At 42.4% G+C, this 18,193-nt stretch overlaps 1 protein-coding gene across 1 annotated transcript in view; it reads right to left on the reverse strand.

The window, feature by feature from the left end:
- Positions 1–11,201, reverse strand: part of OSBPL1A (oxysterol binding protein like 1A) — a 71,180-nt gene extending 59,979 nt beyond the window's left edge. Inside the window, exons 1-3 of the mRNA XM_026035510.1 lie at positions 11,186–11,201; positions 6,375–6,497; positions 1,233–1,318 (exon numbers count right to left, since the gene is read on the reverse strand). Coding sequence (XP_025891295.1) covers positions 1,233–1,318; positions 6,375–6,495 — 207 coding nt within the window. The 5' untranslated portion in view covers positions 6,496–6,497; positions 11,186–11,201. The remainder of the gene's footprint in view (positions 1–1,232; positions 1,319–6,374; positions 6,498–11,185) is intronic.
- Positions 11,202–18,193: the final 6,992 nt, after the last annotated feature.

Below are 18,193 nucleotides of genomic sequence, written 5' to 3' on the forward strand. Positions count from 1 at the left end.
TGAAGTCACACACATGTTTATATGCCTAACTCCCAGAGGTGCACGGGGCCTTCCGTATTGTTAGCCTTTATTCTTTAACTGATAATCATTCAAAAAGTCCTAAAAGCAATGAAGAAAGACTGCTTTAAACTGTATATTCTCTTTCAACTCTAGAAGGGCTCATAAATGCATTAAGTGACAGTTTAACCTTTTGCGATAAGTAGCCCTCTTGGATTGCGAATAGAATCATCTGCTGAGCAGGTGTGTAGAGAATAATTTTCCCCCCCAAATCTTAGCTTTGTTTCCTGCTTTAGGGTCACAATTATACCTGGTGGCCTTTATTTCAAATGGATTTCAGGTTTAGATTAGCTACCCTTGCATGTCAGCTGTTTAAAGTGTTCCTGCTATCTACAGCAAAAACTTTTAGACTGGAATATGGTGCCCAAAAGACACAGTTAAGGTTTGAGGAAGTTACTCTGAGGAATAGGGGGTAAAAAAAGACCTTGGCCAGAAATATCTGAAAATGTACTGCAGAGGTTTCCACAAAGACACAAATGGGTCAGCTTTGACCACAGAGGTTAAGAGTTCAACATTTCTAAGTCAAAAAGAAACAATGAGTCAAGTGAAAACTTAGTCAGTGGCTGAAAAAAAAAAAAAAAAAAAAGTAAACACAAGTTACTTGTGGATTTTTTGGATTTTTTTTGGCATCAGGAACACTTTCGCCTTTCCTATGACACAAGCAGTGAAACTGTCTGAAATATATACTTGTAAACATTGCAGTACACTAGATCAGAGCCTTGAAGCATTCACATTACCACTACCTGTTGCTGGCTGATTTTATGCAGATATCCAGTGCACAGGAAAGGGCCTGAAGCTTTCACAAATGCACAGCCACAATGGTTTTGCTCGGGTGAGAAACTCGAGGGTTACACAGACAAACACACACAGGCCTCAGGAGAAGGTCAGCTTGCTCCTGGTAGACGTGCACATGCTCGAAGCAGCAGCAGCACTGCATTGCTGCAACATCTCAGCACCTTCCAGGGTTGCTATCTTTAGCCCATGCACCTGGGAATGACCTTCTCAAAACTGCAACTATTCCACTCCCTATTTTTAACAGTCAGCCTGCTTATCTGTGTGTAACAAGAGTTTCTCTCCCCAAACAAGTCTTTCTTCCATCATACAAGTGAATAAATACTAAGTACTTGTAGCATAAGAATCTTCTGCCTCGTATCGAGAGGCAAGTAGTGAGATACCTTCAGCAAATCCTCTACCACAACAGCATGTCCAAAGTAGCAGGCAAGGTGAAGCGGTGTCCAGCCCAAATTAGATTTACTTCTGCCTGGAAGATACAAAACAGAATCAGATAAATTAAGGCTTGGTAACGTAACACGAGTGATGCCTGAAGGGTGGCATGCATGGTCATTCCACAGTAACACAGAGAGGGGTTGGTGTATTTTGGGCAAGAAAGGCATTATTAGAATTCATTATTACAGAATCACAGAATAGTCAAGGTTGGAAGGGACCTCTAGAGATCATTTAGTCCAACCTTCCCACTCATGCAGGCACACCTAGAGCATGTGGCACAGGGTGGCATCCAGGCAGGTTTGGAAGACCTCCAGAGAAGGAGACTCCACAACCTCCCTGGGCAGCCTGTTCCAATTCATTTAATCAGAATTATTAGATCAAGTCACGATCTGAGCAAATGACAGATTCAAAACTACAATATCTTTCTGAAAGCAGAAAGCCATGCTGTTTGATGCCAGTCAAAACTTTTGTCTTCATGTAATATCTTTTGCTTTGACAACTAGCAAGCAGCTTTAGGTGCTTTCACTCACCGTGTCCAAAGCACACACAGAGTGCACATACATGTACTCCTCAAGTGAAAAGTTTGGCTTACCTGGTTTTATTTTGTGCACATGAAGGAGAGCTAGGATAAAGCATCTTCAGAAGAGAGATTTGGAAGTGACTTGGGGGGAGAGAGGGGCAGATAGGCCTTCTGCTTGGATTCATATTTTAGATACAGAAAGCTTACTAAGAAAGTTTCAAGATTTGAAAAACTGAGTAACAAGACAAATGCAGGTAGAAAGCAGGCACAGAAGTGGCAATCTAAAGGATAATACCAATTATGCTATAACAAATTTTAAAGCATTTCCTAGAGGGATGCCTGTATGACTGAAATTCAAGAGTTGTCCCACAATCACTTATTTTAAAAGCAGGATTTGAAAGCATTGGAGATCACAACTACAGGGGCAGTTCACACGGGCTTCCACTTGTTGCAAGGCTCCACTGCATCAAGCAAAGCTGATTGCAGCTCTGTGCTTACTATGCCACAAGCCTGCAGCATTCCACGTGCTACCGGAACGCTACAGAAGCAAAGCAGACATGAGGCATTCAGCTCTAAGAGGTTACAGTCACAGGGAGTTTTCTCCTCAAGCTTTGAATCCAGGAACATGCACGTCATAAGAGTTTGGCCTGAGAGGACAAGGCACTAGCACAAGCATAAAAGAGAACTACTGGTCTTACAAGTTCATCATTTTCTGTCTACTTTCATTTAAAAAATTAACATCAGAATAGGGTCAAAAGCTGAAATACTTCCCCATTCCTTGCAATTGTTTCCACCTAACACTTCTGCCACTTCTGGTTCTCTTTCTTCAATTCCCTATCCTGTTCCAAGGCCCCACTGGATATCTTCCTCTCACCCGGGTCCGGCCTACAACGTTCCTGCCCTATGCGACTGATGTTCCCCCAAGCCCACAGAAGACACATGGCACAAGGGCCACATGCAGCAGGACTGAACAGCATTCCAGTGGAGATCATCCCCATGAGCCTAGCAAAGCTGAAATCCTCGCACTTTGACCAGCCAGCAACACTAAGACCTAAACAATGCAAGTTGCCATTGAGCAGCATTCCACCCAACACCAACACAGGCATCAAATATCACTTTTTCTTTTACTTTTTGATTATGATATACACTTTTTAGTAAACTTTGGCTGATTGAAATCACTCCTTCAGTTCGCTAGCTATATGAATAAGTCTCTTTTAGGAATCACATAGACTTCCGTGGATTTTCTGCCATGCCTCTTAGCCAGGTAGTACAGCAGGAGGTTGTATATATGCAGAGGTCTATACTAAACTGACACTACCCTCTGAAAATTGCAAAATATTTGAACTGTTAGTAATACTCAAACATCGATCCTGATTTGAGCCTTCCCAGTACCAGAATGATATATGAAAGATTTTTTCAAAATCTTTCAAAAAATGCAAAAGGGGCCAATGTTGCATAGAACAATGTTGCATAGGCATTAGTTACAGAGGTGACAAGATAGTGTTGCCACCAACAAATTCAGTTATGAAAAAAAAATCAGAAATTTGTCAAGATCAGAAATTTCTACTCAATAAAGTGCCAGAAGTTTTTGCTCTGTACCTACTCTAAATGTTCATGTTCTGCTATCAGCTGAGCCGTTACTTCACACTCCAGGTGCATGTTACTTCTCTTCAAGTGACCTCATGTGTCTGCCCTTTACCACAGCCCGTATTTTCCACCAGGATATCAGTGCACTGAGGAGAATGACAAGACTGACAAGAAGATAGAAAAATAGACTAAAACAATAAGAAAAAACAATGATTCATCATCACACCCAAATTCTTTGCTCTGATGCCACTTGGCTGTAAATCTCAAATCATTCAATTAAGACAATGAACAAGAATGAGAGGATCATTTCTGGGTTGTGGTCTGTCAGACTACTGCACAGTCATTCAATTATTATTGCACTACACACTTGCTGTTGATCACTCTCTCTAGTTCTCTCATTTAGGTCTAGATATTCAAGGTTTTTGTATGTAAGGAGAATGAGGCAATGCAGATCGAGCCTTTGATAACATTTTTTGGTTGTGGGTGAAACCCAGGTCTTATTTCAATGCAGATTCCTCTTCTATGATCAGTGGTCTGAGGAAACTAGAAATTGAAGTTTATTCCATTTGGCTCAAATTTCAGCAACCATGTCTTGCTTATCTGCAAACGTTGATTAACTTAGAAGTCAGCCACAACAGAACAAGAACGACAAGCCTGGATTTGTTTCCTCTTTCTGAAATTGATATTGGGAACAGTTTGGGTCACTGCTCATGGCTGTGAATCTAACGTGCAGTTCATCCTCTCAAAAAGGAGACACATTTTATAAGATGCTTGGACACTGAGGAACAAAGAGCTTTTAGACTCAAGGCTTCCATGGTGCTTTTAGTGGAAAGTTTACACTACTTCCAATATCACCTTCTACTTGCTCCAAAAGTATTTTATTCCATCACTGCCAGCTCACATACAAGTCCGGAAGGAGAAACTGCTTTCTAAGGATCCTTTTCTTCCAGGGACATCTATCATTATCTACAAGATAATCATAGAAAGATAAGAGGCTAAAAGGAAGGGAAGAAAGATTGAAGGTTGCAAAATGTTCCAGTCTACAACCTTCATTTTAGTCAATTATCATGTGGCTATGTGATTACTATGCAGTGTTATCTAACGGATCAGGATTTGCAGCAAGTGTTTTTGGAGGTGCGGAGCCTAATGGCAGAGTTAATTATACTGCAGATGTTGGCTGGCCTGAACTTGTGTCAGATGGTGTCCAGAAGCAGCAGAGTAGTCGAAATGGTCAGATATCTCTGAAGAGCAGCTGTACAAGAATAAAAACATAACCAGGAAGTTTTACACTACCAGAACAGTTCCTCCAGAGGACACTTCAGCCACTTCTTTATCTGCTAACAGATTAACCCATTTAGAAGAACCAGATTTAAAGAACAGAAATTCTATCCAGTAGCAATTTCCTATTCAGGACTACTTTGTTTCATCTGAACTACCACAGACACAGTCCCTCTGGCTTCCTGGGCCTTCTGTTAGCATGCACATATTAGCTGCCTGGCAGCCCTGCACTGCTGAACTGGAAGAGTAGCAGCTAAGCCCTGCCCATCTTTTCCTTCATTAGCTGAGTCTTTTCTGCCTACTTGCTGACTTTCACAATACCAACACTTGATCAGGAAGACTAACCTCAGACCAATTTGCTTGACTTACTAGACTGCAGATTATGCCATTCCACTAGGCTTTCTTGCCTTTAGATTATTTTGTTTACAAACAAACCTGAGAAGCTCTGAAAACTCTTTAAGCAACTCTTAAGCACGCCAGTGATCTACTTATGTGCACTGCATTTATTATAAACCTTAAGGATTTTCCTTCCAGTAGGCACTAGAGATGATGTTGCAGATGTTTGCAAAAAGCTTGTGAGGGTAAAATATCCTAACTCTAGCTAGTCTAGTTCATTTTCAAATTATGAAAAAGCTTCCTGAATGAAAGATGAAGCATCGAGAATTTGGTTTTACACACAGCTTATTTTATGAGATGAGCACTTTAACCATTGTGAAAACACAGACAAGGATGAGTAGTCAAACAAAAGCATGAGTAAGCTGATGATTAAGATCTGAAATTGGGAAAGGGATAGAACTTGTTTGGATAGCAGCCTTCACTGCCCTATTAGGCAAGGTTTGTTCCCTTTGTCATACCTAAGAGAGGATGACTCCCCCTCCTAACCCACATATGCACTTTGTAGGACTGTCTCCTCAGTGCTAATTAACAGCTGAATGATGAATAAAAAGAAAACACCAGCCTGTAAAAAGAAAGACCTACATCTACTTTCTTGAATCAAGCAGAAACACTTGGGTAAATAAAGAGAAATACAGAGCTATTCAATGAGTGAAAAATAGGACAGTCTGCTACTGCTAACAAGCTTGCTAATCCAACCCCAGTTTGAAGTTTTAATGCTTCTTAGCTATGCTAGATCTGCATATGCAGAATTGTGAAACTGGCCAAAGACACAGACCAGCAATTTCTACTTTCTCTTCCCAAGTGAAAGTTTCTGGTATATACTAAAAAACAAACAAAGAAACATACATTTGTCTCTATCTTCTTTGTAAGCAGTAATGAAGTGATAATGAACCATGACTTTAAAAATCACATCCAGCAGAGCAAGATCTCCTCTGCAGCCTTCATTGAGGCTCTTTACATCCCTGAGGCATCCACTTGTGCCTTGGTTTGTTTTGTTTAATATGATAAACTCCCAAATGCTGGCATTAGCCTAGGTGTTAGCTGAAAGAGGTTCTGCTTCTTCACCTTGCTGACATTTCTAGCTTCAGTGAACTCTGAGCTCTGTATATTACATTTACCTGTACTCTGTTTTTATGATCTCTTCCCCACATAGTGGGGCCTTAAAAGTCACACGGTAAAAGCAGTTGCATAAGCGGTTTCTGCAAGTCTATTAAACACCTCAAAGAAAGCAAGGTTGTCCTATCAGTCACAGCTGCACTAACTGTGGCTTCAACACTGAGGTTACAGACATGTGAGGAGGGCTACTAACCTTTACAGTTGATGTTAAAGATGATTTGTCCTTTGTCCATGGTGTCCAAAAGCTGTTTAACTTCTTCAGAGTTTCCATTTCTAGCATCATGGAGAAGCTGCTGTTCTGCTTCTGTACTCATCTCTAATAAAGATATGAGAAAACTAACTTTGCAAATGTCTTATGCTACTATAAATTATTACATAATATTATGCCAGTTTTCACCCTCATTTACTCTTAACCCCAGCACAAGAGAGGTAGTTATTTCCTTATGCAGGAGGCCTTTAACATTCAAACTGTTCTTCTCTGTCCAGCACCCAGTCACATTATTGTAAGGAGCATTAAAATTTCTCATAAAAACATAGAAGCTAAATAAAATAACTCCTATGTTTTCTTGCTTCTTGGTTTTCTAGGTTCTAGGTGTGATTTTGGATATTGAAACCGTTTGACACAAATGAGAAATGTCTTTGCTACAAGCATAACTAGTAAACATTTATTTTTTCCTCTCAAAGTTTTCATCTTTTTCCACATAAGGCTTTCTGAGACAATGAGGGGGGAAAAAAAAAGGCATTATAATATATACCTATATAGCCCAAATACTTCTTTAGAATTAGTTGTGATTCATTTTAACCACTAACACCTGGAGAACAGAATCCATGTTCACATGGGAGATCCTAGATGTCCATTCACTGACTGAGGAAACCAACTATCGAAACTCACAGACTTGACTCCCTTCACCTTGAAGGAAGCCAGATCAAAGAGCCAGATACTCACATCTCTTTCACATTTAACTTTAAGATGCTCGTTAGTGCAATATAAATAAAGTAACACACAACTAACCACAAAATAGTTCTTATATTACAATTGCTTTTGAAAATAGCAGGATTTATATCTTTCAAACAAAACTTATCAGTGTTGCTATTTCATATCTCTTTACTAGACTAAGCGTAAGACCTTTGGGCAACCCATACTGCTACTTATCAGGTCTCTCACTGAAAACATTAATTAATTTATACCTTGACCAATTTTGCCTTGACCAATTTATGCCTTGACCAACTAAAATAGGCAATTTGGAGTTCTTTTTTTTTACAGTTATTACAGCTAGTCCAGATGCAGCACTGCTCAGCATGGGAGAAAATCCATCTTCATGGATTACACACTTTTTAGGAGGAGTCGAACAGCTGTAGAAGCCACCTGTACTGCAATACACAGTTTACCGTCGCTAAGAACAACAGCACAAGAACAGGCTGCCCACATTTGTTGCCTCCAATTTACCTTTTTCACCTGACACATCAGACCTAACCAGACCCTGCAGAGAACCTAGATTTCTGAAGTCAGTTAATGATTGCAAAAGACATTATTAACCAAAAATGTTAGCTTTTCAGCAGTCCCTCAACATGCTCCCACTCTGCTACATGGGACAGGCAGCTCAGTTGCATCAAACTCATTCGCAGCTCCACAGGCAACAGATACTCCTGCAAGGTGAGAAGCTACTCAACAAGAAAAAGGATGATTCTGGGTTTTTTTTTTTTTTTTTTTTTTTTGTGTAATTTCCCAGAAACAACTGCAGTGGTCACAAGATAAAAACACTGGGTAGAGAAAAGCACACAACAGGAACAGATAACGCAGTATCTGAGCCTGGCAGAGAAAGCTACAGCAGCGGACAGGCTCCAGAAGGACTGACACATGAGATTTCCCCTGCAGTTCTAACGGCAGGGGGCTCAGAGGCAGGAGAAGGAAAGGGGAACCAGTCTTCAAGTTGCAGCATTTGCCAGACACAACCAAGCAATCCCTTTCTTTGGAAGAACAGACTGGACCAGCGACTTGCAGCCTGCAACAACCTCCTTTTTCAACAAAGGGTTAACACACAAACATCTTTGATTGGGCTTGCGTTCGTCTATAGCTTTTGTGGAAGAAATAGCACCCATGCTTCTAGTAAAACTCCAAGCCCTGAAGCCGCCTTCTCCTAAACCAGGAACCTATGCAACGGTCAGAGGCAACAGGCACAGCCTGTTGCTATTAGGGCATGCACCATTTGTCTGTTGAAGCTGTTTTACCAGCGCCTGGAGAAAGATCAAAATTGAGTATGCAATGCACTGTGAGTCTGCAACACTTCCTCTGAAATCAAGACATTATTCAGTGGACCACAGAACACAGCACCAAGAATCACAGCCAGAAGCTCTCAGCACGGCGAGAGCTCGTTTTGCTGACTTATTCATTGAAAAAAGAAAAAGCAAAGCTCATCCTTCATTTCCCCTCCTCCGACACAGCATCTCTTTAGCAATCTCTCAATCTATCACGAGAACTATACTCTTATCATTGCCCCACAGTATTTGTCAACATCCCACACAGGCAGCAGGTACACACCACAGTGTACCTTTCCCATTTGAGATCGATGGGAAGGAAGAAAAGACCCCTTGGGAAGGAACCAAAAAACAACTGGAACGCACAACTCGGATGCACGCAGCAGGGCAGCGATGTGCACGAGCAGAATGTTAAACAGCTTTGCAGGCACTGACAGCCGGGTGACTTGTACTAGTCTTTGCTTAACAGTCATTAGACTAAGATCACTCATCTTTCTTTTTCTTTTTTTTTTTTTAAACTCTTAAGAGCGAATATTATCAGTGGAGTAAAATGTGTAATAATACAGCTAAGAAAGGTCCATTGGTTTCGGTGCTTCAGGTCCAGGAGACTTTGCTGTTCAGGCCAAGCCCTGAATTTCAAATGCACTTTGTCAGCTCCAAGCACGCAGTGATGCAGAAGAGCGACTGGTTGGCTGTTAGTCATGGTTAGCAGGGTCATTCACATGGAAATGTCCCTATATCTGTGGCTGGAAAGTGAATCTGCCTGGCATTACTCATTAGACAACAAGACAACAAACCCTAAAGTATTAGTTAAGTGAAGCTCAAGTTAGTACTCGTGTCTAAAGAGGCTCTTAACAGAAGTTAACATAATCTTGTCAATACTTTTTTAAGCAATATGATTTGCACTGTAACAGAGCTGAGCAACAGCCAACTGAAGATTTTGAGTGGCAGGTTTAAATCCCTGAAAGAAATCAATATGTAGACACTCAAACTCCACAGGCTGGCAATTTTATTCAGTACATCTGCCGTCTGCAGCAGAGGGGAATATTTGGTCAAGGGAGCTGCCATCCAGAGAGTTCCAAAATCCTCACCCACCAGTTCTGAGGTGCTACGACAGCGCATCAGCACCGAGGGAGACGCTTAATGGTTTAGTTTGGATTTATTGGCTGTAAGATATGACTAACGGGTTAATCTCAATGAACTGTGCTGCTTTATAAGCTAAGCTAGCAGCCACTTACGTGAACTGACATCTGCTCAGCCAGTGATGCTGCCATCACTGGGCTAGGCCAGTAATGAGCTGATGCAAGCTAAGGTGCTTTTCATGTACGTATTTCGGAAGGCTTGCCCGCTAGTCTCTGCGGTCACTGGCTCGCCATGAGAAAGTAACACATCTCCTTGGTATCTCCTATGCAGCTGAGATGCAACTGTGAGCCACTTTTGCTAACCTCGTTAGGACTACTTGAGCAGTACTTGACTGCTACTTGGAACTTATCCTATAAGAAGGTAAAAAGAAGAGCATTTAAGATACTCCACTTTTATCATCCTCTGTGAACCCTCCACTGGGGAGATTTTCCTCACTCTGCTAAAGCATCTGTGTTGACACAGGGACCATCTTCCATGCAGGCCAGAGCACCCAGGTTATCTCGCTGCCTGCACACCTGGTTAAGGGCTCTTGCAGAAGGCCAGATGCTGGTACACAAGCTGTGTTTATCTCATTACCAGGAGAGTCCAAGCCAGACAAAAAAAAAAAATCCTCTTCTCACCAAGAGGCCTATGAGTATCCGAAGTGCCATCCCTGGCTAGGATGCTGCACGATACCAACCGCTCACTCTTACTGCAACTCCTCCCATGCCGAGGCCTCCTGCCAGACGTACACAGTCCAAACCAGCAACAAAACGTGCTGGCCTGGGCAGGGCGAGCCCTGCACGGGCAGTGCCCACGTAACACAAAGGCTCCGCGCCGGCAGCTCCCCGGGGCACAGGGGGCTTCGCGCGGGCCATGGGCTCCAACGCCAGCCCTGGCTGCATTTTCAGTGTTTTCACAAGATTCCCCTTAGCAGTGCGGGCTGGATTCCCGCAGGAGAGCTCGGTGCTCGCCCAGGAAAGCCTCCTGCTCGTCCCGGCAAGCAGGAGACGCCACGAAGGAGCGGGCCGCAAGCCCTGAACCGCACGGACACACAGAACCGGTCCGCGAGCCCAAGCAGCCGCCCGAGGAGGAAGGGCCGCAGCATCACAAGCCTCCAGTGATGCTGCCTAAGAAGAGTTATTTTAACTTGCAGGCAGACGGCTCCAAAGGGCAGGGCTGGCGCACGTTTCCACGGCCCGGCACCAAACAAGCCCTTCACCCAGGATCCACACCAAACAAGCCCTTCACGCAGGTTTCACACCCAACAAGCCCTTCACCCAGGCACGGCTCCCTCCGCGCCAGCTCCCACCCGCCGCGGGCGTTTACTTAAGCCAACCGCCGCTGCCGGCCGCCGCCGGGATCCGCCGGCCCCGGGCTTGCCGGCAGCCCCGGCGCTGCGGGCGAGCTGCCGCCGGCACCGCGCCGCCGCCTCCCGGCGCGGCCGTTAAACGGCCACAACGGCCGCGCTCGGCAAGAGCGCCCCCCCACGGAGACCCCCTCCTCCCGCTGCGCTGTGCTGTGCACGGCGGGCTGAGGAGAGGGGGAGCCCCGCGCCCCCCGCACACCCCCGAGCCGAGCCGAGCCGGGCCGGGCCGGGCCGGGCCGGGCCGAACCGAGCCTCACCGCTCCGTGCCGCCCCGCGCCGTGCGCACCGGCCCGCACGTGACCGCGCCGGGGCCGCCCCCCGGGGCTCCCCCCGCGCCGCCTCCGCGCCCGCGCCCGGAAGGAGCGGGACGGGACGGGACGGGGGCGGCCTGGGCCGAGGGAGGGACAGAGGGACAGAGGGACAGGGACAGCTTCTCGGGGAGCAAACACGGCGAATCGCCGGCGGGGGAGGGGAAATAACAACAGCGAAGCGTGTCCGAGCCTCCCCTCAGCGCTGCCTCTCTCCTCAGAAATTTTAATTCCCGAATGAACACGCAGCTCCCACAGGCACCTCTGACAAAAAGGCACCAGCAACCCAGGGATGTGGTGTGAGGGGATGGAGCAAGGCCCACCTGGGTCCGGGGCCTCCTAGTCCCCCCTTAGTTAATTCCCACTGAAGGCAACAGGAGCTCCCGCAGTGCCTTCAAATCCCCACAGGAAAATATTCCAGAAGATAAACAGCACCGAGTGCTCTGGCTCGAGACGTACCCCGAGCCTGCATTGTGTGTACAAGGAGGGCTGGAAACTGGGGACGGAGCTGCATGTGCCACAGGGAAGCGTCCCACAAGTTAGGATGGGACTCTCGTTCCCAGAGTGGGCAAGTTCCAGCCTGAGCGATCGCAGGGAAGTGCTCAGGGCGTAAATGACGAGGAGTTCTTCAGCGTTGTGTTTTGCATATAGCTGCACGTATTTTCTTTTTCTTTCTTTTTTTCTTCATTTTTATTTATTTATTTTTGCACGCAGCCGTTATAAGAGCGATATATTCAAGGAAGAAAAGAGAACAAGTAGTTCTACACCTGTAGAGAGCACACCATTTTTCCATGTTTTGATTCCTGATGCTTTACATTGCCTTCTGTTAATTGAGCTTAACTGCTCTGGGGATGCTCCAGCACTAAGCATATGGTATCTGAGAGCTGTAGCGCAGCATCACATTGACCTTCTCTCCTCGGGAGCAGCTCCTCAAGCTAGTTACCCTTCCTTTCGGAGCATTCTCAACTGTCTCGTGTCTGTTTTCCTATATTTTCTTACCTACCCACGTCACTCAATAAAGCTTTTGGTTCCTTTCTTTCTCTTGCTTTTGGTTTTCAGACTTCTTTCACAATGCCCATAACTGCTTTAAGCAGCCTCACAATATACTGAAGCTGCCCCCTCATTTCTTATTTTTCCTTATATTTTACATACATAAATACTAGATATAAATATTCATATATTTCCTAGTACTTACTCTGTTTCATATAATAAAAGTATCACCAGCCCCTCTGCCTTGCAGCCAGGTACTGTGCAGTTTCTCCTGCTTCCACATTCTTCAAGGAGCGTCTGTGATTTACCAGTGCTTTGGTTTCTTCTGCACCCAGACAACTTGGGGCTGTGAAGCATGGAAACAAGGAACGCAGTTGTGACGGTATCAAACGGTTCTGTCTGTCTTGAGGAAATGTCTCCTTTTTCACATCTGTCCTTTCTCAGGCAGCCTGCTGGAATCAGTGGTGCAGAAAGTGTGAAGCACTTGCCGTGTTAGGGTTGAGCGCGTGGGCAAACAACCCTGTGCTGAATTCACTGAATTGTTTTTGTCAATGGGTTTCACAGCAGAGCGCATTTTGCATCCTCTCCTGCTCCAGCATGGGGCAATCTGACTGTGGGATTCCAAGCTGTGAGGACACAGTCAGGCTATCAGTCCTTGGATAGATATTCAAGATCTGTGCCCTGATGCAATTCTTGAGAAAGGTCCTTCTTGACTGCTTGGAGAGCAGCACAGCAAGCACAGTGTTTAATCCTAATCCTATACCTATTTTACTTATTAGGCTGGCAGAATACAGGCACAGCAGAATTGACAAGTGTGCCGATAGTCTCACGTATGGTTCTTGTGCATCTTTCCCTTGAATTACCAAGGGCAACTTCAAGTGAACAATGAAAGTAATTTTTTTGTGTAGTTCTGAACTGTTTGCAATAGGAATTTCTTGCATGTGCAAGTTTGTTGGTGACACTTTTTTCATGATTGGGAGGAAACAGCCTTGTGAAGTGGTTAATTTGCAGATGCTGTGAACCTGGTTTACTGTTGAGGAACACTCTTTGCTGCTCAGAGCAGCACCGAAGCAAGCTCAAGCAGCTCCTGGAGGCATCCTCCTCCAGAAAAGAAGTGCATGATAGAGAACAGCTCCATGGAGCATTGTAACTCACCCTGCTTATCTGAATGCAGACATGATGCAACAAAAATCTGAGGATTCTCTGCTCTCGTTTGCCTGGAGTCTCCTCAAAGTTGTTGGCAGTTACTAGACTTACAGAGGCTTTTAAGCCTTCCCAGCTCTACCGAAGACAACTGTACTATGTTTTAAAGCAGAGTGTCACAAAGTCACCCATACATGACATATGTTTCTGTATTTCACCAGCTATTTAGTCTCTGCCAAAGATTCCGTCTTTGTTTAATGCGCTTTTCCTGTTAATATGTCTGAATTAGTTTGGTCTGGTTTTAATTCCAAGACAATAAGTTGGCTGTAGGCAGAGAGGTTATAACTAGAAACCTCATTAATAGTGTACGGTAATTTGCCCCTCATCTAGCAAAATACAGCATTGTGCAACTGAAATGAGGTGAACTACTTTGTACTTAAATGCATGTATGTTCCTTGTGGGATGGTAGTGACTGAGCTTATATGAGATGTTGTTTGGTAGTAAGCTTAATGGTAAACAAAATTCTGTGTGCCCTTGGTGAGCACCTAAATGCTTCTTTAGCAAAATGCTTTCACTGAGCTGTTGTTGAGATAGTCAACAACAACTAGTCAACTGTTGTTGACTAGTACTGTCAAACAAGTACCCTCATTAGAAACAAACAAAAAAAACCCTTATACAAAAATAGAACACAGAATTGAGGGCATAAATTGGCAGTATATGATTTGACATAATAATTTTGAGCTGCTAGCATGGTTAAATTTTACGGGTTTAAAGTTTCACCTTAAAGGGCAAACTTAACAGGCAAATAATTGTCTGTACTGCTGTATGCTGCTTATTTCTTGACTCTCACCTTGAGTAGTTAGGCAGCAAATTTGCTATCACATGGATCTATTCACTTTTAGTTTGTCACTTTTATTTAAAGACTTATCTAGAAGGTCAAATATTCTTGTTTTTTTACTTTTGGCTCATAACCTTTAAGCATGCTTTGATACCAATGTAGAATTAAACAACACATTTGCACATGATAATCTGAGGAACCGCAGGCAGATGTTAAAATTGTCCTTCCTTAATCTTCCATTTTTTTAAAGAAGTTGCAAATGCACCATACTACTTGTGTTGTTCTAGGCAAAAACAAGTCGTATTTTTGATATTAAAATGTGTGGTTCTGCATAATTTACGTATTTGTGTATTATCCCTATCTTATGCTTCTATCTTTGCATATTGTGATTCCATTGAAATTAGTAGTCAAACTCCAATGAACAACAATGAGATTAAGATTTCATAATGTATGTTTTACCTGTGATTCTTAATCACAAGCAATCTTAATTCTTTACCTGTGATTCTTTACACCTAAATTGAATTTACTGTGTGTTATTAGTCTCTGTACAGTTTTCCTAATATCAAAAAAATACCAGCATGGTGTATTTAAAAAAAAAAAAAAAAAAAAAAAAAAAAAAAAAAAAAAAACAACTCCAAAAAACAAGGTCCATAAGCTTTGGATCATGAAGTTTAAAAACTAACAAAGATAAGAGGACTTTGCACTGCTAGAACAATAAAATTCACACATCCTCAATTTATGTTCAGAGGGAGAATGATCTGTGCTAGTTCCTTTTGCTATGTACTAACATAAGGATGTGGCTATTTACCTTCCCACTTTGGGCAGACTTAGGACTGTAAGCATTATTATATTGAATCAAAAAGGATTTCTGCAGGCTTGGTATTTTTTCTATCCAAACTATTGGTAGATTTACATGCCTTGCATTTAAGTAACATTCTTTCTTGTTTAAGTTTTCTTTATATACTTTTTGTCCTGAACATCATAAATATTTTTATCTGGTTTAAGCTTTTGCCTCTCTAGGATTAGATTTTCTAAAAAGGCACCAATAATGACCAAGCATACTATACAAGGCAGAACAAAGAAGTTGCATTGCCTCAGGTCGTTTAAACCACTTTGACCTTCAAAGTGGTTTTTTGGTTTGTAATTGTTTTGATTTGAGCTTGGAATGTTTTCTTTTGCTATCTATGGCTCACAAAGAGAGAACTGATAGACCAAAGGTTAGATTTAGCCATTATTTTAAATAGCAACACTCATCCACTGCTATGAAGACTGTCAGCTGGGACACGGCTTGCTATTAAGACCTGAGAGGTTCAGTTACAGAATAAAAGGAAATCCCAAACACTTGACTAAACTCTACTGTGTTGGTTCCCAAGTTTGAAATTCATTTCATATCCAACTTTAATATAACATTTATTTTATGCAGGCAGGAAATTATTCTCCTGTTAAGTACCCTTGTGCATCATATTAATTCATTTACCCTGTTAGTAATTTAGTTTGTATAAACACGTTGGAGATTCACTAATTATATTTGTCTCCATTTCTGCTCAGCAAGACTTACACAATTATAATAATCAATAAAGGAAATTGCAGGGTCCCCAGAAATCTTCCTGAGAGGTCTCCAATCCATGCAGGTTTTGTGTTTAATTCTTTTGTGATATTTTGTGCAGTACAATCTCCTTCTAATCCAATTGTAGGTTGCTAAATCCTTCATGTCAATGCTTTTATAAGGGTTATAGAAAGCAAAGGCCATAAATATTGCCAATAGTAACTTTAAATCCTTTAATAACAAATACAGTGAATACTCATGTAAACTCATTTGCTTAGCTATGTCATAACTAGTAACTTAGGATTTGCAAACACTGTATAGGTTTTGCTATCAAAATGTTCAAAACTATCTCATAGCATCTTTAACATTTATAAGAAAACATAATGGTAGGACAAACAGATGCAGCACTAAATACTCATCTTTTGTAGGTCTTTTTTAAATTAAATCTTTGTTGTGTTGGGGTGAGGAGGAAATTCACATACGTTACTTTCAACTAATACAGAATGGATTAATGGACTAAGAACATTTTTTCAAGTTTGCACCCTAGGCCATCTGAACCTGGGATTTAAGATTTTTGGCTCAGATATCATCAAAACTACAGTCTGCTAACTTCTGATATGCATATTAAAAGCATGCTCTAATATACTTCTAAATTCCAATAGATTTTAATTAAAATTTAGGAGCCAAAACAGGAGTGTGAAACTTAGATGCTCTTGGTGAACCTAGGTCCAAGCATGTAAGAAATTTTTGACTTCAGACCATCTCTGTGATCTGCTGCCCTCAGGTTATGCTCTTACCCAATAGTGGCAATCTCTACTAGAACTACAAGCCCAAGAATGTACATGTATAAGCATCGCAGGAATTACTGCTTCCGTATTATGCTGTTGCACCCCTAGGATTAACTGTATCCAGGTCTAACCTCCCTTAGAGCTTTTCAGTTATAATCTCTCAGCAAACTATTCAGTGCTAAGCTTTTCCTGTAATGATGTGAATCTTCCTTGCTAAGGTAACATGTTGCTTCATCGGTACCTCGTATTGCCTCCATCTTTGCGACAGAGTTTGGCACTTCCATCACATCCCCTCCCTTTACGTGGGATGACTAACCTAATTACTGGCAAGTTCCTTCTAGCACCCGATCTGAAATATCCTAACAGCCAAATCAAATGTACTTCACATCTTTCTCGGAGTGGACGACGAGAATATCTTCTCTTCTTTGAAGCCATCGTTTTAGCATGTGAAGGATGCCTACCTCTCTCAGACTTCTCTCTAAACTAAAAAACTCTTCACCAGTCTTTTTGGATGATAAGTTTTCTATGTTTGTGATTGATTTTATCACATTAATCCTGACTTTATTCATCCTTCTTGAAGGATAGTGCTAAAATTGGACACAGTTCCAGCTCTGGCTTTAGTAGCTCTGTACAGAGCAGGATTACATCACATTTGGACATCCCAGTATGATGGGTCTCCTTTAAGCAAAAACAGGACATTATTGAGGGACACTTAGTGTGGAATTCACTATAACCTCCACATAATTTCTGTGGAAGTCAACCTAGCCAGTCATTTTCCATGCTGAATTTATTCAGCTGGTAACACACTGCTCTATTTGTCTCCATTTGGTTGCATCTATTTATTTTTCTTTTGCTATCAAAAATGTCCAATTTGTCACAACTGTTCCCCATTCTGATTCTGTTCTCTGAGGTATGTGCAGATTCTCCTAACTTTTGAGAAGGAGGAAAATGTAGTTTAACCTTAATTCTTTACAACTAAATTAGTATAAAAATATATTGGAAAAAAAACCCCAAAAAACAGGAACTATAAACTGCAGAAAAAAAGGAGCACCTATACTTTGCACAAAGGAAAAAAATAGAGACATTCATTAAAAACTATTTTGTTTTAACTGAGCAGATCTGTCTTTAAAACAGATATGGAAGGTAATTTGAGGAATTTCCCATAAGAAACTCTGTTAAGAGAAATGAATTGCATTTCTGTAAGTATAATGAAAATTTCACGTGATACCCATAATTTTTCATTTATTTTTAATAAGTGACTATAAGTACGCCACTCATTGATTTTGATTGACATAAGCACAAGGTTGGAATTAATGTATCTATAAACTGACTTGGAATTGCAGCTGCTTGTTCGCGTACTTTAAACAGGATGCAACAGGCAGGGAAAACACGATCTGATGAGGGTAATCTCAATTCTCTAGCAACATGGAACTGGTGTATCTTTTTAAAAACAAATTATTAGTGCAGTATGTTGACCTATGACGCTCCCAGGGCAAGAGCAGGACACACAAGGCCAGGAAGGACCAGGATACACGTAGCGCTTCCAGCTGCGCCATGCCACTTGCGCGCCAACAGCTGACGCGGCTCCCACTGCCGCGCACTGCGCATGCGCCCGCTACCCTCCCTTCGGGCAGAGGTGCTGGCAGGGGAAG

This window comes from Nothoprocta perdicaria, unplaced genomic scaffold, assembly GCF_003342845.1.
Source record: "Nothoprocta perdicaria isolate Ctin4 unplaced genomic scaffold, notPer1 scaffold_16, whole genome shotgun sequence".
NCBI lineage: Eukaryota > Metazoa > Chordata > Aves > Tinamiformes > Tinamidae > Nothoprocta > Nothoprocta perdicaria.